Source organism: Ipomoea nil, unplaced genomic scaffold, assembly GCF_001879475.1.
Source record: "Ipomoea nil cultivar Tokyo-kokei standard unplaced genomic scaffold, Asagao_1.1 scaffold1026, whole genome shotgun sequence".
NCBI classification, from domain to species: Eukaryota; Viridiplantae; Streptophyta; class Magnoliopsida; order Solanales; family Convolvulaceae; genus Ipomoea; species Ipomoea nil.
Window position 1 is genome coordinate 313,913 of NW_017617454.1, and position 26,499 is coordinate 340,411.

Below are 26,499 nucleotides of genomic sequence, written 5' to 3' on the forward strand. Positions count from 1 at the left end.
CACCAGATGGCCTCACGGTACTAGCCAACGAGGAGGTCCGCCGGCTAGCATCGTGGAACAACGGCTCCAGGGGACGGATCATGGCAAGATCCGCCACTTGGCGGAGTCAAGTGGCGGGGCTTCCCAAGCCCCGTCACCAAGCTCCGCCAGACCAAAAAGGTTTATGGGCGTGCTCTCTGTGGCTCAGCTACGTGTCGTTCGGACCGGGACTCGTGGGCCCTTGAGGCTCGGACGCTCAGGTTCGTTAAGACGCACTAGTAGAAGTTGATTTTATTGAACTCGGAGTTAGAATGAATGTTTTACAGTAGAATTTGTGATGGAGAAATCCTCAGTATATGTTGTTATTACTCCTAAATGTTTGTTATTACTCCTTGAGAAGATTTGTTGAATTATTGGAAATTTGGCATGAAATGAGTATGTTTCCTTATTTCACAGTAAATGGAAATGCTAGCAACTGAAGTATAATTTGAGCATAAAGAGCATGATCAATACTGTTGAGTATTTGTTAAGAAGAATTGATAAGTGTTGAGTTATGAGCATGAAGTAGTACTTTATTTCCCTTGTTTCACAGTGAAAGAGAGATTGAGATTACTTTTACAGTAAAAGAGCATGCTTAGCATTTCATGGTTTAAAGTGCATTATTGGCTCTAAGTAAGCCTATGTACTCTTTCAAAAACCTATATCTATTTTGGAAAGTCATTATTTAGTTGTATTGAGAAGTTTGCATGATATTTGATTTCCAAAATGTGAGAAAGAGAAGTTGTTGAGATTTATGTGCATGAGATTGCATAAGTTAAAGAAGTTGCATGAGATATATCTATATGCTATCTATGGTGAGAAAATAGTATTTTGGAGGGCCGTTAGGACTATATCCTTTCGGAAGGATTCTTTCTCTTTCCTTCCGAAAGGATATGAAGTAATGAGGCGTATTCCCATGTTACTCGGTCGGATACTACCCGCCGGGCTTGGAATCCTGGTTAGGGGTGTGCCCACTGACAAGTACGATACCTGATTCTACAGAGTTTGAGAAAAGAACCAAGAGAGTGGTTCTGTGGGCGATATAAGTATTAGGCTGGCTAGATGCCGAACCCAGATAGGTTCGTTCACATTTTGGTGAAGCTCCTACCTCGCCCACGAGTAAAGAAAGAAAGAAAGAAAGAAAGCGAGTCAAGAAACTCAAGTGAAAGAAAGAAAGAAAGAAAGCGAGTCAATGTGACTCAACAGAAACCTCCACAAAACAAGTGTTCCTTTTTGCAAAATAGCAAGTGTATATGTATATATATCTATATACTTATACTAAAAGCATCATGACTATCTTGTTGCATGAATTACATGTTTTGCTTGTTTATCATTAAAGTTTGTTGAGAAGTATAACACTGTGTTGTCGTTTAATGATTGACTTGATAACATGAGTTTGTTTGTTAAGTTTAAACATCTTTATCTATCAGTTTTGAGCTTGAATTTGAGTATTTCGCCATGATTAGAAATATCAATTAAAGCATGAGATCTATATTAAATTGAGTACTTGAGAAAGCATGCATACTTGTTGATTAGGATGCAAGCATATAGAATTATTGTTGAGCATGATCTAAGTTGTTGTTTATGAGATTGAAAGTATTTGAGTTTAAGTGCAAATGATTTTCAAATCTATATCTATAGTACTTTACAGGGTTGAGTGGCGTTATACTTAACATTCGTGCTAACTGGTTAAATTTCTATTTGCTTGTTTGTTAACCCCTTTTAGGTGGGCCAAGTGTTCGAGCGCGCTCGAGATAGTTTAGAGCGTAGTTATGAGTTACTAGTGGCTAGTTCAGACTTGTTATAGTTGTGAATGTTTAAACTTTGGAGTTTAGTTGCTTTGTTACCCGTTTGATGGTGTTGGACACCGGGGTTGTATTCCCCAAGGATATTTATAGTTTTGTGTTGAACTTGACTCTAATTAGCACCTACCCTAGCCTATGCAGTCATTGTGTGTGGTGACACCCTTTTGGTTTGGTTTAAGCTTTTAATATTATCTTAATCTTGCTTAGTTTATCTTTAGAAGTTAAGCGTTGTGATTTAGATTTAAGAAAAGTGGGGTATTACAGTTCTCTATTTGTCCTTGCGAATTAGGGCGGCTCAACTGATCACGCAAATCATGTTCCTCACTTGGCGGGTTGTTTCCTCTGGTAACACGGCTATGTGATATTCCTTCGGCCATCTCAGCTCTATTTCTCACTCAAATTCTTTGGAAGAAAGGACACGTAACTTGTTGTCATGTCCTCACATATGTCGCCAATGTGGTTTTTTAGACTATCTGAGGTAGTTTACCGCGGAGCCAACATTACCGAAAATGCAAGGATATTGCCAGAAAATAGTAATGTACTCACAAGTTCTCGTGTGTATTCACAATATTCAGAATGTCCAAACCCCTTTTATAGTGCCTTCGCAGGCCTTTTATAAAAACCGGAATGACTATTGCACTCGGCCGTTCATTAACATAAATAAATGAAGTAAGTAAGAATTATACATGCTTTAAATGTCTTTTAATCATTGTTGGCTCATCATCTTCCTCAACGATTTGCCTCATCACTAACTCATATTTAATTGTTCCTTAATGGCATTTCCACTGAGTCACCTAGATCATTCCGCTTCTAGACTTGTTATATTGACTCCTTCCTCTACTCGGCCTCACTTGTCTGACTCCTTCCTCTACTCGATCCCATCTCGCCGGATCCTTCAGGTACTCAGCCATATCTTACTAACTCCTTTCGGTACTCAACAACATCCTCTCAGCTCCTTTGTGTACTTGGTTACTTCTCGCCGACTCCTGGTCACATAAGGCTAGCTGGTGCACTCAGCCAGCTTATCCTGCCATTTGCCTATATGGGTCACCTTCTCTCTCGACATATCGCATGGTTGGTTACCTTTCCCTTTCAGCTTCTTTATTGGAACGATTCCCCTATTCGCGCATTCCATCCTCCGATCGCTTCTCCTGAGAAGCAGGCTATTTCCTTCACCAAAGCGGATGATTAACACGATCTGGCCGGCTCCTTGATTGATTCATCTCATTCTTGATTGGTTTCACTATTTGCGATAACCCGCTTCCATCTTATAATCGCTTTCCGCATTCCCTAACTGATATGATATCTGATGTCTCCTGTTACCTCATCATCTCTTCCCATCTTCTATATTATTCCGCGTGACATCGTTATCCTTCATACCTTGAACCAGCATATGGTTGATGCTAATTAATGATATGGAAATTTCCCTTAAAAAAACTTAATCGAGCAACAAATATTTTAAGTTTGAGTTTTTTTTTTTCCCCCAAAATTGTAATTGGTGAAAAAATACCAAACATCTGAATAAACCTACGCTGAATTGTACGTATAAAAAACAGTGCGTAGCAAAAGAAAAGGAGGGAACGGGCGAGGCGGAGAGAGAGCTCGACAGCGGGGAGGCTTGGAGCATTTATAGCTACTTCAACCCGAACGCCTATTATTTTGCAAACAAATCGACATTGTCAGGCGCCGTTCTTCTCTAATTGTTTCGCTCGAAAGTTTAGCTGCATTTGAGATTCGAGCTAACCGTTCGGTATGTAATCTGTAAACCCTAGAGCTGAATTTGAAATGGAAACCTAGGGTTTATGATCATGTTTCTTTTTTGATTGATCGGTTCTTTGCTCGACTTCCCCGCCGTCTCTGTTATTCTCAATATGGTTTGCATTGGGTTGTTAACGTGCCTAAATGTCGGAAGAGTTATTTGCCTTCCCGTGAAATGAGTTCATACGGGACTGTGTTATTTTTTTATGCATGTTTTTGGAAAGCTGTGCTTGGTGTGTGAGAATGTATATTGGATTGGACTATGTCGTTTCCTAATGTTCATGCTTAATTTTATTTTTCAGTTGTTTCCATTTTTATTTTTGTGAGGATCAACATGGAGTCTCTTGGCATCATTTTGCTTCCGAGTTATTTCTGCGTGTTTTCCCTGTATTGTCTTCCAATTTATCTCCCCACACCCCAAACTTGCTCTTTCTGTGCATGTATATATATTTACTAATGTGCTTTCAGTTTGTCAGCAATTCATTTTTAGTCTCAAGGCTATGCCATGTTTTCCTACACTCTGTTAAACATGGTTGAGTCTTAAGGTTGTATTTGTTAGCATTGACCTTAGTTATTCTTTTGATATATACTGCATTGGAATGCTCACTACTTGTCCTTTTCTGCTGCCACACATAGTTGAGAGCAAAGTTTGTATATGGCAGCAACTGCAACAGCATCTTCAGCTGGTCCACGTTATGCACCAGAAGATCCCACCCTCCCTAAACCTTGGCGAGGCCTAGTTGATGGTAAGACTGGTTTTCTTTACTTCTGGAATCCGGAGACCAATGTTACTCAATATGAGAGGCCTGGGGGCTCTGCTCCATCAAATAAATCATCTTCTGGACCTGTAAGTTCATCCATTCAGAAGTCTTCTCAAGGACAACACCCTGACAATGGTGATGATGATAGATATGACACAGGTAGCAATGGTGGCTCAAGCAGACTTTCCACTGGGGTCAGTAATAAAATATTTAAATTTCTTCCATTTTGTTATTGCATTCTGATTGTTTAGCGCTTGTATGTGCACAGTGGATGTTGAAATATGATATATGAGCCTGGTCTTGTTTGAAGTGAAAGAGATGCTTTATTTTAGATTTTTAGGCTTCTACTTTGGTTTTTAATATGCTTGCTTTTAGGTTTAATACATTGTCATTTCCATTTGATCTAGATTATTACTTCCTCCGTCACACTTAATTTTGTCTACTTTCCTTTTTATACAATGTCCACTTTCTTAATTTAAGCACAACTAATTTTTTGCTTATCCATATTAACCTTTTATTACTTTTAACTTTTCTAGGTGGACCCCAATTCATCTCTTTTTAGAATGCCAAAATTGGAAAAGATTTCGCATATTAATTTGTTTTTCTTCTTGAAAGTCATGCCAAACACAATCACCCCTTACAGAATGGGGTGGAGGAAGCGCATTTTACAGTCTCTCTGTCTACTCATTAAGTGTGTGTGTTTGCCTGTTATATATATATATATATATATATATATATATATATATATATATATATATATATATATATATATAATTTTTTTTTTTTTTTTTTTTTTAATGTTTTAGGATTCCACTTTTGGCTGTTTAATATTCTTGGGATTGTCTCTTTAATTTGAGCATTTTGTTTTTATTTTTATTGCAGGCAGAAGGAGGCAACTCTGACCATTCTCGTGATGTTTCACAAATGCCAGAAGCTGGACATGGACCTTCTGCTCCTAAAAGTTATAGTGGATTAAGTATGGGGAGCGACCTATCTCCGGATAGCTATCGCCGTCAGCATGAAATATCTGTAACTGTAAGCATATGATTTGTTTCTGTAATATGAGTGAAAATTCATTTTGTTTCTTTCCTGATTTTCCATTTTTTTTCCGGCTAGGAGGGGTTGAGATCAATCAACCTTGTCATCTAACAGCTCAATAACTCTGTTGAATTAGAATTGTGTAATTGTTAAGCTTGGCTCTTAAAATAGTTTTGGCATCACTAGCCTTGGATTTGACATTCATGGCTCATGAACTTCTAGAACTCAAAACACTTTATTTATTTAGGTAAACTCCCAACAGTTTTAATGTTTGTTCTTTTCTTATCATTTAAACAAAATGAATCTGTATAAAATAACTTTTCTGTAATGTATTTGTATTGAAATACTAAGATGCAATAATGTTTCCAAGAATAGTGGAGCTGGTGGAATGTTCATACCCATCTTGAGGTTCTGTGGTATGCTAGGCATTTGCATTTTGACACGTGTTTTATGTTCTATTTTACCAGGGAGATAATGTACCCCCACCTTTCACATCATTTAAAGCAACTGGGTTTCCGTCAGAGCTTTTGAGAGAGGTATGTTGAAACTGTGTATATTTTTCAATTGATTGTGGTAAGAACTTGTATGAAATTCAAGGTGATTATAAACTATTGTACATTATGTGCATGTTGTATTTTTCTGCTAGAATTTCTCTGTTTACTGGAGGCTTATTGTTGATTTTAAGGACTTCACTTTGTTTTTGCAACTTTAATTTTCTTGGAGATACAACATTTGCTCCTAGAAGGAACTATGTTGTACACTGTGTGCTCTACAATCTTTTGAGGCCTTTATTTCATGGTCCATTTTTTGTGAGAAGGGATTTCTGAATCATCCATGTTCATGGCTGGGAATGCTGTTGGTGATGATTCCATCTGCCACACTATCTAAATGGAAGAAGAGGAGTCCTCCTGCTTTGGCTTGCTGCTCAATTGGCTGCCTATGTAAGGGGGATGATTCTTCTTCTTGTGCTGGCCAGGGCCACGCTAAAACATCAAATAGCCGTGGAACTTTGAAGCTTGTACATCCAGTAATTGGAGTTTGCAATTTTTATTATTTATTTGTTTTTCCAGTTACACCAAGCTGGGTTTTCAGCTCCAACTCCAATACAGGCGCAATCATGGCCTATAGCTCTTCAAAACCGAAACATTGTGGCTATTGCAAAGACTGGTTCAGGGAAAACTTTGGGTTATTTGATTCCTGGTTTTATGCATCTAAAACGACGTAACAATAATCCTAGAATGGGCCCAACTGTTTTGGTCTTGTCCCCAACAAGAGAGTTGGCAACACAAATACAAGATGAAGCTGTAAAGTTTGGTACATCTTCAAGAATTTCTTCTACGGTATGATTATTTACTTGTAATGGTCTGATCATTCTTTGTTAGTATTCCATTTTTATCTCTTCATTATTTCTAGTCACTTTCAATTTTGCAAGAGAAATTTTTGGCTTAATTCTCATGCTGAAGTTTAAACCTTTTGCTAATTTGTCTCATTATGCTTGAGTTTGGGGATGGCCTACAATATTGCGTTTTTAAAGTACACTTTAATTTGTTTATTAGAACACATTGCTTTGACCTTTTAAAGATCTTCATCAAAATCAACTAATCAAGTGATGCATGTTAGACTTGATAGCTGATAGATATTACACATTATGGAATCATTTCCTCATATACCTCAACTTCATGATTAGTCTTATATTCATTGAGACTTATTTATGAATACATCATTCCATTTTGCAAAGTGATGGTTGGCCATTGCAACTATATATGTATGTGTCATGCATTATTTTCTGTGGGATCATTTATAGTTTTTTTTTTTTTTTTTTAAATGGTATTTAATAGTGTCTGTATGGAGGAGCACCAAAAGGTCCACAGTTGAGGGAGTTGGACAAAGGCGTAGACATTGTGGTTGCAACTCCTGGTCGTTTAAATGACATTTTGGAAATGAAAAGAGTTACACTACATCAAGTTTCATATTTGGTATTAGACGAAGCAGACCGCATGTTGGACATGGGGTTTGAACCTCAGATAAGAAAGATTGTGAAGGAGGTGCCGTCTCAGCGGCAGACTCTGATGTTCACAGCAACATGGCCAAAGGATGTCCGTAAAATTGCTGCTGATCTACTGGTTAATCCAGTCCAGGTTAACATTGGGAATGTTGATGAACTTGTTGCAAACAAGTCAATAACACAGGTTGTTGCCTTGTTTTAGAAGGTTTCGCCACCCCCACCCCCCCACCACCCCCCCCCCCCACACACATTCTATGCATGAGAAAGTTAAGATGGTTGATGCGTTTCAATTTCCTACTTTACTTGCAGTATGTTGAAGTGTTATCGTCAATGGAGAAACGCCGTCGGCTAGAGCAGATATTGAGATCACAAGAGCCAGGATCAAAGATTATTATTTTCTGTTCAACAAAGAAGATGTGTGATATGCTTGCAGGCAACCTTAACAACAAGTTCGGGGCAGCAGCTATTCATGGGGACAAATCTCAGAGTGACAGAGATTACGTGTTAAGTCAGTTCCGCACTGGTAGGTCTCCTGTACTTGTGGCCACTGATGTTGCTGCTCGAGGCTTGGACGTTAAAGATATCAGGTTGGTATCTAGTAGTATTAATTCTGCAACTATCAATCATAATTGTTGACTTCCATTTTTATTGCCTTGACATTTTAGGACATTATAAACCAGAATTCCTGCTCGGTTGCTCTCTTTAGATTGGAGGTGCATATTTATATTTAGGATAAAGCTTGGTTCTCTTGATCAATGTAGGTGTTGTATACATAGATTGTGCACATACATTGGGGAGGAAAAGGGGAGAGACGAGGGGTGTTGTATGCCTTTTCCAATCCTCAAAATAAAAACAAACATATACATAGACCATTCAGTTTCATTATGCTCTTATTTCTCTTTTTTTTTTTTTTTCCTGCAACAATTCATTTGTCCTTTTTTTTGTTTTGTTTTTTTTAATAATATGTTTGTGAATCGCGTATAACCCCTTCCCCTACTACCAACTTCCCCGCAAATGAATATACTTATTAAATTCTGCTTGTGATGCTACTTATTGAATGCATTTGTTGCAGGGTTGTCATAAACTTTGACTTCCCTACTGGAATAGAGGATTATGTACACAGAATTGGGAGAACAGGTCGTGCAGGTGCTACTGGTGTGGCATACACATTTTTTGGTGACCAGGATGGGAGGTATGCTTCGGATCTCATCAAAATTTTAGAAGGAGCAAGTCAACGTGTTCCTGATGAACTACGTGATATTGCTTCCCGTGGTGGTGGTGGTGGAGGAATGGGAAGGGCTAGACGTCAATGGAGTGCTGCCCCAGGTGGACGTGATGGAGGAAACAGTGGACAGGACTCAGGAAGGGGAAGCTGGAGTATGTCATTCTCTTCGGATAAAGGTGGAGGCCATGGTTACAACCATGATTCTAACGACAGGTTCATAGCTAAGTTCTTTATGTGTCTCTTCATGTATGGTTTCTGTTTATTTGGTATTTTATCCCTTCAATCTACTAATATTTTCGATTTTTGATTTGATATATAGTGACAGGTATGGCAATAGCTCACAGGATGCTGATGGTTCTGGGAGCTTCCATGCTTGCAGCTTTCATGAACGTATGATGAAAGCTTCAGAGAAACCTAGGCGTAGTCCTAGTCCTAGCAGAAGCCCTAACAGGGGTTCAGGATGGGGTGGTGACAACAACAGCAGGGGCCGCAGTCGCAGCCGTAGTGTTGAAAGGTTTGATCAGCCTGCTCCTGTTGGTCAAGAGCCTATAGGTCGCAGTTTTCATGAAACCATGATGGCTAGGGCTGGAACGTCCTCGGTGGTCCAAAAACAGATGTTTCCCACTTGGGATTCAGGGAATGTTATTGACTCTGGAAAGGGCTGTGAAAGTTCTCCACCCAGGCAGCAAAATGATGATGCCAAGGAAGATGCTGATGGATCTTGCTTGAATTATGGGGGGGAAGGCAACATTTCCAAGGAAGATGGCACTTTCCAGGCTGCATCAGAGAATCCTTCTCCAACTCATCCATAAGAATAAGATTGTTAAAATATCCCTTAGTGACGTGCATGTCTCTGACTCTTTTGATTTTATTTTGGCTTATTTCCGTGTTCATTTTACCAAGTTGACATGCTTGTCGTAAATGAACAAGAACAAGAAAGAACCTGGGACGGAAATTTTGTTGACCTTTGCTTCTTCTAAGTAGTTGAACTTTACGAAAGGAAGATGAAAGAACAAGGGGCGGAGTGATCAGTTAATTTTTGCCGTAAGTAATGTAAATTTGAATAGCATCTTTGTTTTGTTGATTATGAAGTAATGAATGCCCCTTTGTTTTAAAGCTTGTCGTACTTTCTTTTAGCCCGTGTTTGTCAGTTTTCTGTTTATAAATGGTTTTATGCTCAGAGTGGCAGTCTTGTAGGAAGAGAGTAAACAAGCATTCCAAATTTATCGCCGAAAATTTCACTAAAAGAAACAGGGTCATTCTGCACCAAACTTTAAATTATTTCGATGAGAATTTGGTCAGAGAGATACCAATGAAGCGAACTTTGTTTAGTATTGGTGTAGGGCTTTAAGAATTGGTAATGTTGTTTACAAGAGAAGAGAAAAATTAAATGAGAGATCCTTTAAATTTCATTTCAATTCATTCAAGAAGTATGATCAACACATTTGAGCCTGGCAAATGTCAAGTAGCCAGTATGCCCTCTTGCCTCGCTAGAAGGCCTGAGCATGACACTGTTAGAAGCAGAACATTCTACTCCATTAGTAACCCGCTTTCTCTTGCTTGGATGTTCATCAAAAGGAGTAGGGCCTCCTTCACCCTCCAGAATTTTCTGTCGGACTTCATAGGTGCGAAGAAGTACTTCAAATGTTCTTATATCTGTAGAAGCAAGCAAGCATGAAAGAATCGATCATGTGATGCCACTCTCTAATTCTAGATGCAAACAATCCGATCAAGAATAGCAAAAATTACCAGTAAACCGTGATCTCATTGCTTCACAGGAGTGTTGTACTTGCTCAATGCACGGAGAGAAGGAGCACAAGATACCATCTTCTTTCAACATTTCCCCAGCTGAAGGTATGGCTAACCAAGGCTGAGGGAGGTCAAGGAACACGGAATCTGCCCTTCCACACAACTCCTCCGGGAACCCTACCCCTTGTATGTCTCTTACTTCTACCGTCACTAGTTTGCTTAAACCTGTCCTCTCAAAATCCTCCCTTTACACAAGATAACATTTGCAATGATGCTGAATTAGTCAATTAACATCAAATCAACTAAAACAATACAACATCATATATACATATGGAAGCATTCTTTTTCTTCTTTTTCTGTATGCTCTATGAGAGCTATAGCTATTAAATACTCAAAAAGAAGTACAATAATTCTTCAAAATGCTAACTTTATGTTAAAGAATACAGCCTTGACTTTCCAGTATGGTTAAATATATATATATATATATATATATATATATATATATATATATATATATATATATCTTACACTCACTGAACTGGCATAATCAACATGGAAATTTCCAGTAAAGACAGACAGTCATACTATAGAGGAAAATCTACTAAGAAAGACATGCTACAGCATATATGAGCAGTGCTAATATTATCTAGAAAAAATTAAAGTAAAAGGAGGGAAATTTATGCAGAAAAAAGTCAGGAACTAATATTATAAGGAAAAAAAAAATCATCCAAAATATAGTTTACCTAGCAGAGGCAGCCCTCTGTTCGTGAAAATCAAATGTGTAAACATGTCCGGTGGGAGCAACAGCCCTCGCGAGGGAGGTGGTGAGGGAGCCGCTACCCGTTCCCGATTCAAGAACCAAACAACCCGGAACTATCTCCAAGTACATAACCACGAAGCTGATATCCGCAATGTACAGAATCTGAGTCCGGTGACTCAGAACGAGCGTCCACAGCTCCGGCGTCGGGGCCAACAGGTAAACAAATCCGCCCTTATGCCCAAACACTTTTGACCCGAACGACTTTCCTATCCAGTCTGAGTGCTTAAACGCCCCGAAACGATTCTGGAGCACCCCGTTCTCAGAAACCTTCACGGCTTTCATCGCGTCGTGCTTTTCATACACAATCACCAAATCTCCATCTTTAATGCGGCGATTAAACGATAATCTTTTATCCGCCTCGATTTGAAGCACCATTGAGACTTAGCTTAAACCTGAACTGAAGAAGAAGAAGAAGAAAGTATCTCTCTTTTCTCTATACTCAACGCCACCGCGGCTAGAAATTCAATACTCTCAGAGGCGAGGGAGGGAGAGAGGGAAACGGAAGGAATGGGGGATTAACAATTGAGCTACTGGGCTTGTACTCGTAGCGTTATTTGGGCTTTTCCAATACAAACTTAATGGGCCATTTATAAGAGCCTTGAATTGGCCCAATAGCCCCTGAGACGGGTCAATGATTTCGGCCTTCATGCATGAGCTTGGGCTTCAATGCCCAATCATTATTGTGTGGACCATGATCCACATAAGTTATGTGAACCATATTTTGTATACTGTAAAATAAGGGAAAATTGTAATTTATGCCCCTCACAAATATGCCAATTATCAATATTACCCCTGAATTATTAGTGGTGTAAATGTTGCCCTTCAATTATCAAAACGTGATATATATTGCCTCCTTAACAGAACTGTGAGATCCCGTTATAATTTAGGGTTTAATAAGGTTAATTTTGTAACTTCCTTTTCCACTCTCTTTCCCTTTTCCCCTCCTGCACGTTGACTGGAGAACTCCGCCTCCTACTGCCGCCACCCAAGCCATCACCAGTTCTTGCACCATCTCCGGCTACTCCACCGCTAGTCGCGACACCAATATCAGCGCCCACGCCAACCCCATCTCCCGGAAAGCACCATAGAAAGAAGTGGAGACACAGGTACAAGAACCACCACACTCCAACACCAACACCAACCGTGAAAAGCTTGCCAACACAGCCAACAATACAAGAATCTGTGGACATAACACTTGTCCCTCCGCATCTCTTAATATTAAGAAAAACAGTCAAATCCAAGAAAGTTTAACATGTAGAAATGGAGCAAACTAAGAAAAACTTGAAGCCTACCTCCAGGGCAAGAGCATCCATGTCTGCTCTTAAGGCAACAAAGGGGGAGGGGTTCCCGAACCAACGAATTCAACAACCCCCGTTCCTGCAAATTGGTACTTGTAAGGAATCCCCAATTCATCCAAATTTTTTCCTAATAAGCTTATTGTTGACAAATTCCTCGAACTTCAACTCAAGATTTTTCATGTATCTTCCGCCACATCCCAACTATCTAATCGGAAACCTCGGTTTTCTTGGTAAAATTAAGGAAAATATGGGGTATGGCTTCAGGTGTAAACGAAGAATCTGACAAAACTATAGGAGAAAACGAAAAAAATAGAAGCAAAAATCAAGAGGGAGAAGCTCATGATTTTTATTGAATGAAACACTGTCAGCATAAAGAGGTTGTTCCGGAACCAAACGATGGAAGCTCGACGTAGGGCGGCGACAATGGAGGGATCGGAGGCGTTGAGATAATTCAGAGAGAGAGGATTCTGGTTTTCTATTTTCATTTTTATTTTTATTAATTTTTTAGTAAAAAAAATAAGTGGGAATTGAAAATTACTAAAATAACCTTAATAAACGGAACTTTATAACGGAATCTCACCGTTCTGTTAGGGGAGAGGCAATATATATCACGTTTTGATAATTGAGGGGTAACATTTACACCACTAATAATTCAGGGGTAACATTGATAATTGGCATATTTGTGAGGGGCATAAATTACGATTTTCCCTGTAAAATAATGTACATTCAGTATAAAAATAATGTATATTGTATTCAGGAGATGTATATTATTTTTTTTATTGAGTGTACATTATATTGTATAATATACATTCAATAAAAAATAATATACATTCAATATATTAAAAATGTACTTTTTATTATGATCCACATAACAATGTGTGAACCACGGTCCGTACAATAATTTGCCTTCCATGCCGGGTCAAAGTTTAAAAGAAGAAGAAGAAAACAATAACAATAATTGCGTAGTGTGGATGAGATTCCAACTCAGAATGATGCTACATAACTTCCAAATATAAAAAGCCACAGTCACGTGCCACGTGTAAAATGCGACAGCGTTTGTTGTGGATAGTTCATCAATTTTTCAAACGATATATTTAATACAATAAGTAATGCGGATTCGTGAATTACGATCCAAAATATTTATACCACCACGTGAAGACGATAAAATTATCAGATACCAATGGCCGGAGGCGACATGTGTTAACGTCATAACGTCTTACGAACTGACGGGGAAAGCCAAAAAGTATTAAAAATTAGTCAAAATGGATAAATAATAATAATAATAATAATAATAAAATATAGAACGGAATAAACCAGACGCTTCCTCTTCTTCTTCAACTGTTGCAATAATAATAAGAAATAATAAACGAGGAAAACATTTTTACCTGTTCCAACGCACAAAGTCGTCCCCCATTCCCCGGCGGCGGCGCCACCACGCACAGCTTCGCCATCCTCTGCAGTCCGGTCATTGTGATTCTGAGATCAGACTAAGGCAAGTAGAAAACTACCATTTGATCTCTGAACTTGTTCGTCCCGCTAAGTACTCATTACGCACTCTAGCATTTGTTTATGTCGATGTATACTATACACTGCTATGCTATGGTGGATTTATTTATTTCTAAATGCTATATTGTGCTATGTAGGATCCTGTTTGAAAGGCTTTATTGCGCTGTAACTACATAGAAATGATCTGAGCATTTTTTGTCGGTCGTCGATTTCAGATAACATGATTAATAATGTGATTTATGCACTAATATGTGCTGAAATTAAGTTTCATTGGTTGGTATATGCACCGTCAGTGCACATATTGTCACCCGCCTTCTGGTTCTGGTTGCTGAGAAATTAATTAGACTATTATATGCTACCTACCTCGTGTATATCTCTGTTTCCATTCATCAAATACATAAATTTATGTAACTTTCCTGAATTCAAAAGGGAATTATCCTGCTCTCCAGTGGAGCTGAGCCAAAAGCTTTGTGGTTTTCCAAGTTAGTAATTTGGTTGGAAAAAGAGACTGCTGCTTTTGTTGGGGCTGCAAACTTCTGTCAAATCAATATTTTGTTTTTTGTCTTAATGATCACCTTGCCTATGCCTGATTTTTCAACTTTTGCTCAATGCTCATTGTGCATTTGCAACATGTCCAATGATGCATATGTCAACTTTGTAACATTTAAAAACTTACAGTTATTGATTGCAGGAAGTGAAAGTAAGGTTGCATCTTCGACAGGATGCAACAACTCATGGTGGCTGCTGACAGTACTACCCTAAGTTATTGGTGGAATTGGAGGGCTGTGCTCTGTGCAACATGGGTCTTGACGTCCATAGTTTTAGGACTAGTTTTAATATGGAAATATGAATCTTCAGCAGGGGACAATTCTGAATCCGATGGAAGGGATAAGTGGCAAGAGAAATCTTGGCTTTTCTGGTTTGATGAGGCTTGGAGACCATGTGTGAAAGAATTACACCCAGTTATTTTGATGGTTTTCCGATTAGTTGCATTTATTTTACTGGCAGCAGCACTTACTGCTGATGTCGTTGTTCATGGTGCTGACCTGTTTTTCTATTATACTCAGTAAGTGATATTGGGGTGCAAGTTTTTTCAGTAGTTAGTGCCATTGCAAGTGTTAGTTGATTTTCAATGACCTATGCTATCTGCTAGTTTAAATAAAAATATTGAAGACTCCAAAGGAGCACCTTATATGTAGAGTATCTAATCTAATCTTCTATAAAAAGCTATAAAACTGGATATATGATGATATTTTCCTCGTTGGTGATTCTTACTTAATTATTATTTATTTATTCTTCTGCACAGGTGGACATTTATGTTGGTTACCATTTACTTTCTGGTATGTAGCATGCTTGACTGCCTCTTCCAGTTTCCAAGAGCACTCTATTTTTATTTTTATTTTTATTTTTTGACTTAGACATACTCACTAGGCAGTTCCTGAAAGTATCTTTTCCTTATCCCGTGTCTTTGTGTTACAATGTAGTTTGGATCACTGTTTTCTATTTATGGGTGCTACCTCCATTACAAAACAACAAACAATTTCAGTGATTGTATACGGATGGATGAGGAGCAAGGTTTGCATATAGCTCTCTCTGGTAAAGGATATCTGCACGGAGTGAAAACTGGGGACTTCCATAGGAAACTTCTCGTTCCAAAAAGTATTGGACTATGTGGCTACGTCTTTCAAATTTTCTTTCAGGTATACTCGTTAAAATACCCATGTATTGGCTTATACCTATACTACCCTTTAATGCTCACAATCTCTTTCTTCCATTATTAAAGTGTGAACATTTGCTTAAGATTCCCACAATAAGATTACCTTCAAAGAATGTTATGAGGTTTAATGATGCTAATTTTACAGCAGAGTACTTAGAAATTAATGCATTTCCACTATGGTTATAATTGTAGATCATTGAACAGTTCAACAAATTATATGGACTAGAGTTTCCTTACTGGTGCTACTTTTGCAGTTGAATACTTAGAAATTGATTCCTTTCCACCATAGTTGCATCATTTTACAGTAAATAACTTGTATGATTTTCTAAAATTGTCATTTCTAAATGCAGATGACTGCTGGATCGGTGATGCTTACAGATATTCTGTACTGGACTGTCATTTTCCCATTTCTTACTATCAAAGATTATGACTTGAGTTTTGTAAGTGATTGCTCTTTTATATAACCCCTCTGGTTCCTCAGGATCTTTCGTGATTTCCTTCTACTGCTTATGGAGTTAAATATTTGTAAATTATATGTTATAAGTTTTCTTTAGAAGTTACAAAGACTTGTAGTGATTAAGCCCTTTCTTGTGAAACTGTAAATATATCATTTCTCATATCACAATTATATCTCCAACAATGTTTTCTTTTGGCTAGTTGACGGTGGTTGCACATACACTTAATGGTATCCTGCTTCTCGGTGATATAGCAATGAATTGCTTGGTAAATTGCTACTTCTGATCATTTTTTTTGGTTGTTTTAATAATTTAATTTGTATCTCACTTGTTTCATAGATCATTTATGAACTATTTTGAAATCTCCTGCCAGCAATTCCCTTGGTTCCGGATTGCTTACTTTCTCATATGGACTGGTATTTATGTCATTTTCCAATGGAGTGTTCATGCCTGTGTATCAACTTGGTAACATTTTATTCCCATTTGATTTGAAAAGAAGAATATACTTCACAGTTCTTATGTGTAACTCATTCTTACAGGTGGCCATACCCATTTCTTGACTTATCCTTAACATCTGCTCCCTTGTGGTATGTTTTTTTGCATTAGGTTTTCTATGACAACTAGTTTTAGGCAAAATAACAACAGCAACTTTTTGATCTTATGATTATTTCATGAGTTATATTTTTCTATAAGAGTTTGTTAATTCCTTTCAAGAAACAAAGAGAAATGTATTTGCTGTGCTGGATCAGCTATGAAATGTGTTTGATATAGCATGTCCAGTCTTCTCCTTGTTTTACGTTTTCTTTCTTTCCATTTGCTCGAGTTTATTCTTAAATAACCTGTTGACTTCTATTGCCCCTTTGTAATTATTGATTGACAGGTATTTGGTGGTCGCATTAATGCATTTCCCCTGCTATGGGGTAGTTGTATTTCTTGTTAAACTCAAAAGAAGTATATTGTCAAAATGGTCCCCTCAATCTTCCCTCAGATGAGATGTTAAACCCAAGCAGGTGTTGTTTCATAGCAAAGTGTTTGGTGCTTTATTCTAAAAACCTTTCATAAGTTAAGAAAGAGTTGCACTGTTATTTGAGTTGCAGGATGATGCTGAATTTCAGTGTCAACATTGTACAAGAAATTTGAGGGATTTTGTCCACATTTCAGCATCAAACAAGAGTTCCACATTACATTTTATAGGAGTCGGCAGAAACCAACCTTTTTAAGTTTTGGTTTACAATGACAGAGGTGTTCTTGTTCACTTGTTTTCACCTTTTTCTAAATCTCTTTTATTGAAGTGTAATTTATTTCCTTCATAAGTGTACACACGGTAAAATTAGAGTGTTATTGATCTTTGTGTGTTTTACTTCAAGATAAATAGATTATGATACTTAAGTCCCATTTATTTACGAATTCTTAATAAATATTAAGAGCGTTATAATAATTTCATGTTTGTTTGTTTGTTTCTTTTTTAGTATTATTGACTTTGTTACAATATGGTATCTATTTATAGTTACTTTTTAGAGTTAATACCGTCTCACTAGGATCAAACTCATGACCTCTCAGTTAAGAGTGTTACATGTTTGATTGATTGATGCATTATAAGTGAAAATATATTTATATCATTTACATGATGGCACATTATTATTATTATCATTATTAAATGGAAAGAATGGAAATATTAAATAGTGTTGCAGGTTAAGGCTTTCTACATTTTGTTAACCCAAAAGTAATCAAACAGAGAGAGAGAGAAAAGTAAAATAATAATTGATAGTGCTTTCCTATAAATTAGGAACAATATATATGCTTTCCTATAAACTAGGAAAGATAACTAATTATTAAAGCATAATCGCCACAAATAGGTCATTGTTTTTTTGGGTATAGGTCAACACTCACAACAGTCAATAGATATATAAATTGATTTTCCCGAACGGAGTATAAATTAAAATAGCGTCGGTCAAGTAACCGCTCCCGCCAGGGTTGGGGAGGTGATTATGAGATTATCTAGAACTAGAAGCAGCATCGTCCTATATATACACGGATTGAGGAGAAATATTTTGTGTGCACTCCCTCTCTATCTTCTCTTTGTGGCAACTCAAGAAAAGTAACCATGGAGGAATTGATGAAAATCATTGAAGAATTAGTTGATGGCGTGAACCATAGAGTGAGTAAGATGGAGGAAGAGGTTAGAGCAAAGATAAATAGCTTGGAAGCCAAAGTGGAAGAAGTGACGAAGAGAATGAACGAGGCAAGGTTGGAGGAGGTTCGTGTACCCTTCCCTTGCTTCGACGGCTCGGAGCCTAGAGGATGGATCATCAAGTGCTTGAGGTTTTTCCGGATCTACTCCCGTTTCACTGAGCATCAGAAGGTGTTGTACGCCACGCAGCATTTCGAGGGCGAGGCGGAGGTTTGGATTCAGCAGTTCATGAAGGAGGGGAAGGAGAATCTGCAATGGCGAGGTTTTGTGAAGGCGATTCTCTGCAGATTTGACGAGGGAGACTTGTTTGATGATTTCAGAAATTTGAGACAGACAGCCAGTGTTAGAAAATATACGGAAGAATTCGAAGCACTGTGTGGTCTGCTGAGCTTTGTGCTTGAAGAAGAAGAAGGTTCAAGAGATAAATATCTCACGCAGTGTTTCATTTCTGGTCTCAGAGGAGAATTTAGGGCAACGCTGAGAATGTTCAACCTCTCTCATCTTCAGGAAGCCTTCAGGATTGCCAAACTTTACGAGGCCAACTTACAGGAGTTAGTCAAAATCCTACACCCATAAACCTTCCTTCTTTTATGATTTTTTTTACTATCTTTTCTTTTGCTACCCCCCCTAGGCCCTATCCTTTCAACTCATTCGTATTTTTATTGGTTCCAATCCCCCTGTGAATGGAAATTATAAGCAGGAACTAAAAAATTTCAGCATCTCAAAATATCAAGCATTTTATTAAAATCATCGTGCTCTGAAAAATATATAAGTATTTAGTTCAAATTGATTTGAATCCATTACCTAAAGGATTTGGGAACCTTTCTGTGGATTGGATGGGATAAATTATATATGTTGTGAGAAGGAACCAAAAGCAAGTCAATGTCAAAACTATCTTCCTCTCATAGTCTCATCCATGTATTGCTGTGAATGGTCTGTCTGCTCTGTATTTAACTCTAGGCTTTCCAAAGTGCAATCACGGGGAGTATACATATAATTTCATGCAAGTGCAGGAGAGCCGATCTTAGACCTGAGATTCTGTGCTACAGCGTCAATGAACTCTTCAGTGTTCAAGTATAACTCCCTTGATACCCTGCACCAAGAACCATTATCCCCGTAAGAAGTTTCCGACAGTACCTAACCAATTAATGTAACAGTGTGGTGCTACTTACTTGGGTCCATGATTCAACAGTGCAAGATCCTTGGTCATCTTCCCCGACTCTACTGTCTCAATGCAAGCAGCCTCTAGTTTCTGAACAAAATCCATTAAATTCTTGTTCTCATCAAGTTCAGCCCTGTACAAGACAAAAAGCAAATTAATGAAATAAGCATTATCAAGAAAACTAGTTCTTTTTCTTTTTAAGGGGCCTTACTAGCACAGACAATAACTAAGGTATATATAGCTAGTAAGTGCATACGATCCTGCTCCAAACTTTCACTAACTAGTGAAATGCCCAAATTTAATACCAAAAAAGAACTTAATGAACAGTTTTTGGCCTCAAATACAAGTAATGAGATGACTTGGTTTTTGAGGGGATACCTATGTCCTAGTCCTCTGGTCCATGCAAAAATGGATGCAATACTATTTGTGCTGGTTTCTTGTCCCTTCTGATGCAGCCGAAAGTGACGAGTTACAGTTCCATGAGCTGCTTCAGCTTCTAAAGTTTTGCCATCAGAAGATAACTGCAAAGAACGCCACACATATTGCTCTATTTAATAGGAATCCAACAGATACATACACATTCCATAACAGGGAAGGATGTAATGATGATAAATCACTAACCAAAACAGAAGTCATAAGGCCCAGAGAACCGAATCCTGCATAGAAAAGTGAAAGAATCAACTTCATTTGGAGTAGTTTGATGAGTAATGATTTAATTTGATCCTATTAATATATCTCATATCAAGGGAATTGCAACAATCATTCACTCAAAAAACTATTATATGCTAATCAGGCTCGAAATACTTCACCTTGAGCAAGTAAATCACTCTGCACATCTCCATCATAATTTTTGCATGCCCAAACATAGCCACCATCACTTTTTACTGCATAAGCTACCATGTCATCTATCAAGCGGTGCTCATACCTAAATGTCAGCCACATCATTCTGAAGATCAATATAAGATATCTAAGAATTTAAATCTGAAGCATAGCTTACTAGGACTGTAAACTAACCATATTGAGTGTTCATCGAACTTCGCTTTCCACTTCTCCTGATATACCTCTTCAAAGATGTCCTTGAACCTGGTGCAAATAGAAAACAAAGTACTAGTATCAGTTTCTTGGTTGACAAAAACTGGATATTCATAAAATATTATCCAAAAATTAGAATTTTGTTCATTTCTTGAAACAGAAATTTACCCCATCCCCAAGGGCAAGATTAAATCTGAAGTTACCTTCCATCATATTTCTTCAAAATTGTATTTTTTGTGCTCAAGTAAAGGGGCCATTTCTTTGAAAATGCCAATGCCATTGATGATTCAGCAAATGCACGAATTGACTGACAAATTGCACCATCAAGAAAAAAAGGAAAGGGAAAAATGAATTCAGAAGGAAAGAGCACTAAATAATACTTTGAAGACATGTCAAGCTACAAGACCACATACCTGATCAACATTATACATAGCAAGGGCAACACCAGGGCCTTTGAAATCATAGACATCAAGTTCCTCCGGGGCTCCCCCATTTTCAGGCTCTGGTAATGAACAATAATGAAGAAGAAAAGGCTTAAGTACATCTTCGTAAGTACTATACTACCAGTATAAAATGGAGTTAGCTCACCAAAAACCATTTTGAGCTTTCCTGCTCCTTTAATAATAGTATCAGTGGCACGATATTGATCACCAAAAGCATGCCTACCAATACAAATGGGTTTCTTCCAACCTGCAAGACTGAGAGCTAAGCTATAGCCTATAAAAGTATTGTAACATCTGAAAATTACACTCAAAGCTGGAAAACAGAACATTACCAGGAATAATTCTTGGAATATTTTTACATAGGATAGGCTCACGGAAAACAGTACCTGAAGGAAGGTAATTAACTTACATTTATAAACAAATATGAAAAGTGCAAGATGAAAGGAAAAATAATTGCCGTTGTGAATGCTTGCATAGAAACCCTTTGCCTAGCAAGATCCTAAAGTTCTTTGTCTCCCTAGGCCAGAAAACCATTGAGGTGTGTGCACCTGATAAGCATCATCAGAGGTTATTTGTTTGGTAGGTTTTGTATCTAACAATTATAACATGACACTCAATTGACAACCTCAGATTATGACATTCTCATAAACTCTGCAATAGCCACTTTCAAGCAATGCATAACATTCCATAGAAGCCTTCCCAACAAGTGCTGCAGAATTGCAGTCACATCTTAGCTGTTCCTAGTAAGAAGTTATCATTAGGTTTTGTTTACTTGAACTCTATCTTGGTGGGGAGATATCCACTTATCCAAGCTAGATGGAATATAAGATATCACAAGCTAAATTGGTTTGAAATTAAGATTTAAAACATCATAGAACATCTTAGAAATGCATCAATAGTTTCCTATTGCAAAATGTGGAACATTAGAGACTGCACATGTACCGTTCAAAATGTTTCTTATTGTGCCATTGGGACTCTTCCACATAGACTTCAGTCCGAATTCCTTGACTCTGGTCTCATCTGAAACAACAAATGTGCATTGACATGGATGGAAAATATTTCTCTAGTTGCAAGTTTATAATGAACTTCATGCAACAGAATGTCGTGTAATCTACACAATAAAGCCTCAAAATCAGATCTACAAGGACAGAGATAAAATTTATTCACTATTTGAACTTTTTATTGGCAAATTTCAGTGATGTAGACCAGTTACTTCCCCCTTTCCTTTTCATACTTTGAATAGTATAGCTGAAAACAAAGAAAGCATGAAACGGATGCAGAGAACTGACCTGGAGTAATTGTAGCACATTTAATAGCAACATTATACCTGCATTATACATAGGACAATGATCAAATTCTATGAAACATGTAATTTTTTGTTAAGCAGATTTCATGTTTTGGAGAAATATTCAGGTACATCTTTGTCTGATTAGTGCATAGTATCTTGGGCATCTTCTGGTTTAAATTCCTTGGATGAATTAAAGAGAAGTGTTTAATGATGACAATAACAACAGCAATCCTCCAGATCATTTGCACCACTAAAACTACACTGACCAAAAAAAAAAAATTCAGGGAAACAATTGCATTTGAGCTCCAGAGCATGGATAAGACTTACTTAAGAGTAGCTTCAGCACTTTCTATAGTGACTTTGTCATCAGTGGCATCACGGTTCAGTATTCCCAAATCATAATACTTTATATCTAATTCTAGATGGGGAAATATCAGCTGCAAGGAAATACAACGTCCAACAGGCAATGAATCAAACGAGAAAAAGAAAAAAAAAAGTTTATGCAAAAAAGAACTAGAATACTGCAATTCAGCATAAGATTTGAAAAGAGAATGAATAGCCATACCTTTTCTTTAATCATCGTCCATATTACTCTCGTCATTTCATCACCTGCCGCCATTCAATAAAAACAAAATGAAGACACTAATATTACAACTACTATCTGTATAAAATACAAAATTTGAAGTGTAGTTGTGAAAACTTACCGTCCATTTCAACGATAGGATTTTGAACTCTAATTTTATCCTTGGTTTCAACTGGAGCGGTACCAGAGGCTGTGGAAGCGAAGCAGCGAATGCTAGCATTTGGTAGGCGTGTCGGGGAAGAGAGACGATTCCTGAAGAACACTTCCTTGAACAGCTTCGGACTAGAAGTGATTGCCAACCTAGGGCTTTTCCGAGCTAGAGAAGACGAAGATGACGACAGAACAGAGCTAGCTCGGGCCATGGCGCGTCGTAAAGCGATCATAATACTATAGTATAATTGCAGTTCGGCTGCCGGATTTATAGAAATGTTTCTTAGCCAATCCGGGCAACTCAACTCTCTTCTTCTCCGTTGATTGTCTGTGACTCACTGGACCTTTCCGATTTACAGGCCCAAAGTAAATGGGCCGCTATACTGGCCTGCTGAGTTTAGGCCCAACATTTATACCATGGACTTGGGCTGAGTCCACCTTACAAGGTGGACCTGAGTAAAAAATGCACCATTTAAATACTGAATATTCATAATTTACATACTCAATATGTAAATTCTCAATATTTAGTATGCAAAATTGTGAACATTCAGTATATAAATTGTGTAATTTTAAACCCGGGTGGCCCAACAGTTATACCATGAACTCGGGTCCACCTTGCAAGGTAATCTCGGATTCAAAAATCAAAATACACAATTTACATATTGAAGGTTCACAATTTACATACGGAATGTTCATAATTTGATTGTGAACATTAAATATGTAAATTGTATATTTTTAGACCCACGCCCACTTTACAAGGTGGACCGGATCTACAGTCTTAATGACTTATTTGGGCATGCTTCTATGCATATAATGTAACTCATTATTGTAAGACTAATTTAAATTCAATTAGAACAGAATCTCCAACTTTATAGTTCACATGCCATTATTGTAATACAAATTTAAATTCGATTTGAAATAACTACACATATAGAAGTCAAATCTCCTGCCTTATAGTTGTATTTGATAGGCAGATTGTTATGCTATTTGATTAGTATAACATTACAAACTTATGAGAATTCCAATTAGCATTTCTTGATTGTTTTATGAAGCACAAAGCGAGACTGATCCTCCATGGAATTTGCAAGAAAAAGGCTATCTTCCTTCTCATCTTCTATCTCAATCTCTTTGCAAAGAAACTACCAGAGAGTTTCCACAAAGAATTCAAATATTTTTACTTGTAAAAGCATAGAAATTAATGTAATTAAATGGTGGTAATGAAAAGCAAGTATATTAACCATGATAAATGTCAAAAATGATCCATTATTTGAACAACAGTTATCCCAAGAAAACCTAAAGAGTTACTCTAGAAAGCTGTGCAATTCTAGGGGCAACTTTTTGGCTTCCCTTAAGGCAACACAAAGTGTATCAAGAAAAATGCAGTCTTCCAGGGTTCATTCACTATGATAGTGACTTCCATACAACAGCAAAGAAATATGTAAATGAAGTCTATTCTTCATCTGCAACAACACTGATCTGACCCTTCTCGAGCATGTCATAGAATTCTTTCATTCTCCTCTGGCTGTTCCAGTGGTGCATTTTCCAGAAGCCACCAGCTATGAGTCCAAGGCTAAAACCAATAACAAGCTCTTTGACAACACTTGGACCCTTGTATACCACATGTGCAACATGACCACCCGCCATTCTTCTGAGGGTTACAAAATAGAACTTGTTAAAAAAAAAATACTCCGTAACAACATGCAATTTTGAATAACATTGAAGTTCTAAGCATTCAGAACAGCATCATTAAAACAGTAAAATTACTCACCAATAGCAACAGCGTACACATGAAACACGTCACGACATGACTATATTACTCTATAATAGAAAGTGCTGCATATATTGCTCTATGATAGAAAGTGAATATTATATTACTCTATAATAGAAAGTGATGCATATATTACTCTATAATATTAAGTGATCTATATATTGTTCCATAATATCAAGCATGAGCTATTGAAGCAGTATGAACCAAAAATCTGTTATGGATAACCCATTACCAATGGATGTGGGGAAAAATGACACTTATTTTCAATTAACAGAGACTCGCCAACACAAAATTTAGAGGTCTCATCACTACAAAACATAGGGCAATCTGAACAAAGATCCTAAAAGCACATCCCATTATGCAATCAGTCGGAATAGATCCGATCTTTAATATAACCCAATTAATTGTTCAGCATATTACACGTAAATTAACAAAAACAAAGGCAATTCGAGTAATCCAAGTATAGCTTCATCCTAAATATGTTATCCAGCACTAATCTAGCAGCTTAGCATCGATTTAGGCAAAGTCGTAAGAAGAAAAGAGGAAGTCAAACAAATCCAATATTCAAACATACAACCCTAATTTTTTTCGCCTGTATTCAAGTCTCAACATTAATTTTTATGCTCAAATAAATAAATAACAAAACAGAAACGTGAGATTCAAAGCAAGGGATCCGGGATTGACTTACGAGCAGAAGCACCAGAAAGCTGAGACGAGAGAGAAAGAGATCCGCTTGAGAAGGTAAAGGCGATTTCGTCTCTGGCTGCGGTCGTTAATCACTTCATATTCCGAAGACAGAAAACAGTATAATAGGACTGCCAAATGTGGGCTCAAAATGGTAAGCCCATTTTGGTTTATTTGGGCTTTGTACCATTCATTTTAGATTTGGGCTATAAGTAGGGGCTGATGGATAGTTATGTTGTGAATCCGTTACCGATGCAAAAACGAAGTCGTTTTATTAAAAACGCGCGTCTCCCCTTAAAAAAAAAAATCAGGTTCGATTCTCAGCAACAACATTATGTTGTTCATTCATTCTGGAATTTTAGTTCATTGATTCTGGAATTATAGTTCATCGATTATGGAATTGTAGTTCATCGATTCTAAAATTTTAGTTCATAGATTCTGAAATTTTAGTTCATTCATTCTGGAATTTTTAGTTCATAGATTAGATTATAGAATTATAGTTCATCGATTATGGAATTATAGTTCATCGATTCTGGAATTTTAATTCATATGTTGTTGTTGGGAATCAAACCTGAATTTTTTTTTTTAAGGGGAGACGCGCGTTTTTAATAAAACGACGTCATTTTTGCATCCGTATGCACCATGCATGGTGCATACGAATGCACGGCATAATTTGCCGGGGCTGATGTTTACCCCAAATGAAACATGGACATGGGTGTGAGCATACAGCCATTAATGTGCAATCCAACTATCAGCTTAGGGTTTTAATTGAGATGGAGCACATGCTTCAATTTGGTATTAGAGCCAGACCAAAGGTCCTACCAGCTTAGGCTTTTAATTGAGATGGAGATGGAGCACATGCTTCAAATTATATCGTGCACCGTGGTGCATAACGCGCATCAAAACGACGTCGTTTTGTTTAATGAAATGAAACAGAATTCGTTTTCGATATAATTACATCTTCATTGTACAATATACACTCAAATATGTGAAATGTTATTTAGTTTCATTTTATATATATTGCAGTTTCATGTCACCACAAT

The 26,499-nt window shown here is 37.4% G+C and overlaps 5 protein-coding genes across 11 annotated transcripts; 3 read left to right on the forward strand and 2 right to left on the reverse strand.

Moving 5' to 3' along the window:
* Nucleotides 1–3,373: 3,373 nt before the first annotated feature.
* Nucleotides 3,374–9,726, forward strand: LOC109180459 (ATP-dependent RNA helicase-like protein DB10). 2 transcript variants are annotated; one of them, XM_019330057.1, is made up of 9 exons: nucleotides 3,374–3,573; nucleotides 4,218–4,536; nucleotides 5,225–5,377; nucleotides 5,848–5,916; nucleotides 6,451–6,720; nucleotides 7,219–7,569; nucleotides 7,695–7,972; nucleotides 8,458–8,823; nucleotides 8,930–9,726. In XM_019330057.1, exons 2-9 carry the CDS (start codon nucleotides 4,237–4,239, stop codon nucleotides 9,420–9,422), a joined length of 2,280 nt encoding a protein of 759 aa, XP_019185602.1. In that variant the 5' UTR covers nucleotides 3,374–3,573; nucleotides 4,218–4,236; the 3' UTR covers nucleotides 9,423–9,726. The 2 variants fall into 2 exon arrangements, with proteins under 2 accessions (XP_019185602.1, XP_019185603.1); XM_019330058.1 differs by lacking the exons at nucleotides 3,374–3,573; nucleotides 4,218–4,536; nucleotides 5,225–5,377; nucleotides 5,848–5,916 and adding an exon at nucleotides 5,926–6,398.
* A 266-nt stretch (nucleotides 9,727–9,992) lies between these two features.
* Nucleotides 9,993–11,666, reverse strand: LOC109180462 (tRNA (adenine(58)-N(1))-methyltransferase catalytic subunit TRMT61A-like). The gene is made up of 3 exons (XM_019330067.1): nucleotides 11,103–11,666; nucleotides 10,360–10,604; nucleotides 9,993–10,266 (listed from the first exon to the last, which is right to left on the reverse strand). The coding sequence occupies exons 1-3, from the start codon at nucleotides 11,552–11,554 to the stop codon at nucleotides 10,034–10,036; spliced, it is 930 nt and encodes a 309-aa protein (XP_019185612.1). The 5' UTR covers nucleotides 11,555–11,666; the 3' UTR covers nucleotides 9,993–10,033.
* Nucleotides 11,667–13,780: 2,114 nt separating this feature from the next.
* Nucleotides 13,781–17,403, forward strand: LOC109180461. Of its 6 annotated transcripts, none has more exons than XM_019330065.1 (10): nucleotides 13,781–13,969; nucleotides 14,675–15,049; nucleotides 15,290–15,323; nucleotides 15,468–15,683; nucleotides 16,051–16,140; nucleotides 16,358–16,423; nucleotides 16,529–16,620; nucleotides 16,695–16,742; nucleotides 17,036–17,165; nucleotides 17,253–17,403. In XM_019330065.1, exons 2-9 carry the CDS (start codon nucleotides 14,706–14,708, stop codon nucleotides 17,145–17,147), a joined length of 1,002 nt encoding a protein of 333 aa, XP_019185610.1. In that variant the 5' UTR covers nucleotides 13,781–13,969; nucleotides 14,675–14,705; the 3' UTR covers nucleotides 17,148–17,165; nucleotides 17,253–17,403. The 6 variants fall into 6 exon arrangements, with proteins under 6 accessions (XP_019185610.1, XP_019185607.1, XP_019185609.1 ...); XM_019330062.1 differs by having other exon boundaries at nucleotides 13,789–14,017; nucleotides 14,662–15,049; XM_019330064.1 differs by having other exon boundaries at nucleotides 13,789–14,003; nucleotides 14,662–15,049.
* An 856-nt stretch (nucleotides 17,404–18,259) lies between these two features.
* Nucleotides 18,260–18,922, forward strand: LOC109180201. Its single transcript, XM_019329690.1, has one exon. The coding sequence runs from the start codon at nucleotides 18,260–18,262 to the stop codon at nucleotides 18,920–18,922; it is 663 nt and encodes a 220-aa protein (XP_019185235.1).
* Nucleotides 18,923–19,057: 135 nt separating this feature from the next.
* On the reverse strand, nucleotides 19,058–23,287 carry LOC109180460 (isocitrate dehydrogenase [NADP]-like). The gene is made up of 15 exons (XM_019330059.1): nucleotides 22,976–23,287; nucleotides 22,837–22,880; nucleotides 22,599–22,708; nucleotides 22,273–22,310; nucleotides 21,926–22,003; nucleotides 21,316–21,369; nucleotides 21,129–21,230; nucleotides 20,954–21,042; nucleotides 20,744–20,847; nucleotides 20,523–20,591; nucleotides 20,318–20,433; nucleotides 20,130–20,164; nucleotides 19,887–20,029; nucleotides 19,519–19,641; nucleotides 19,058–19,439 (listed from the first exon to the last, which is right to left on the reverse strand). Exons 1-15 carry the CDS (start codon nucleotides 23,235–23,237, stop codon nucleotides 19,346–19,348), a joined length of 1,461 nt encoding a protein of 486 aa, XP_019185604.1. The 5' UTR covers nucleotides 23,238–23,287; the 3' UTR covers nucleotides 19,058–19,345.
* Between the last annotated feature and the right edge of the window lie 3,212 nt (nucleotides 23,288–26,499).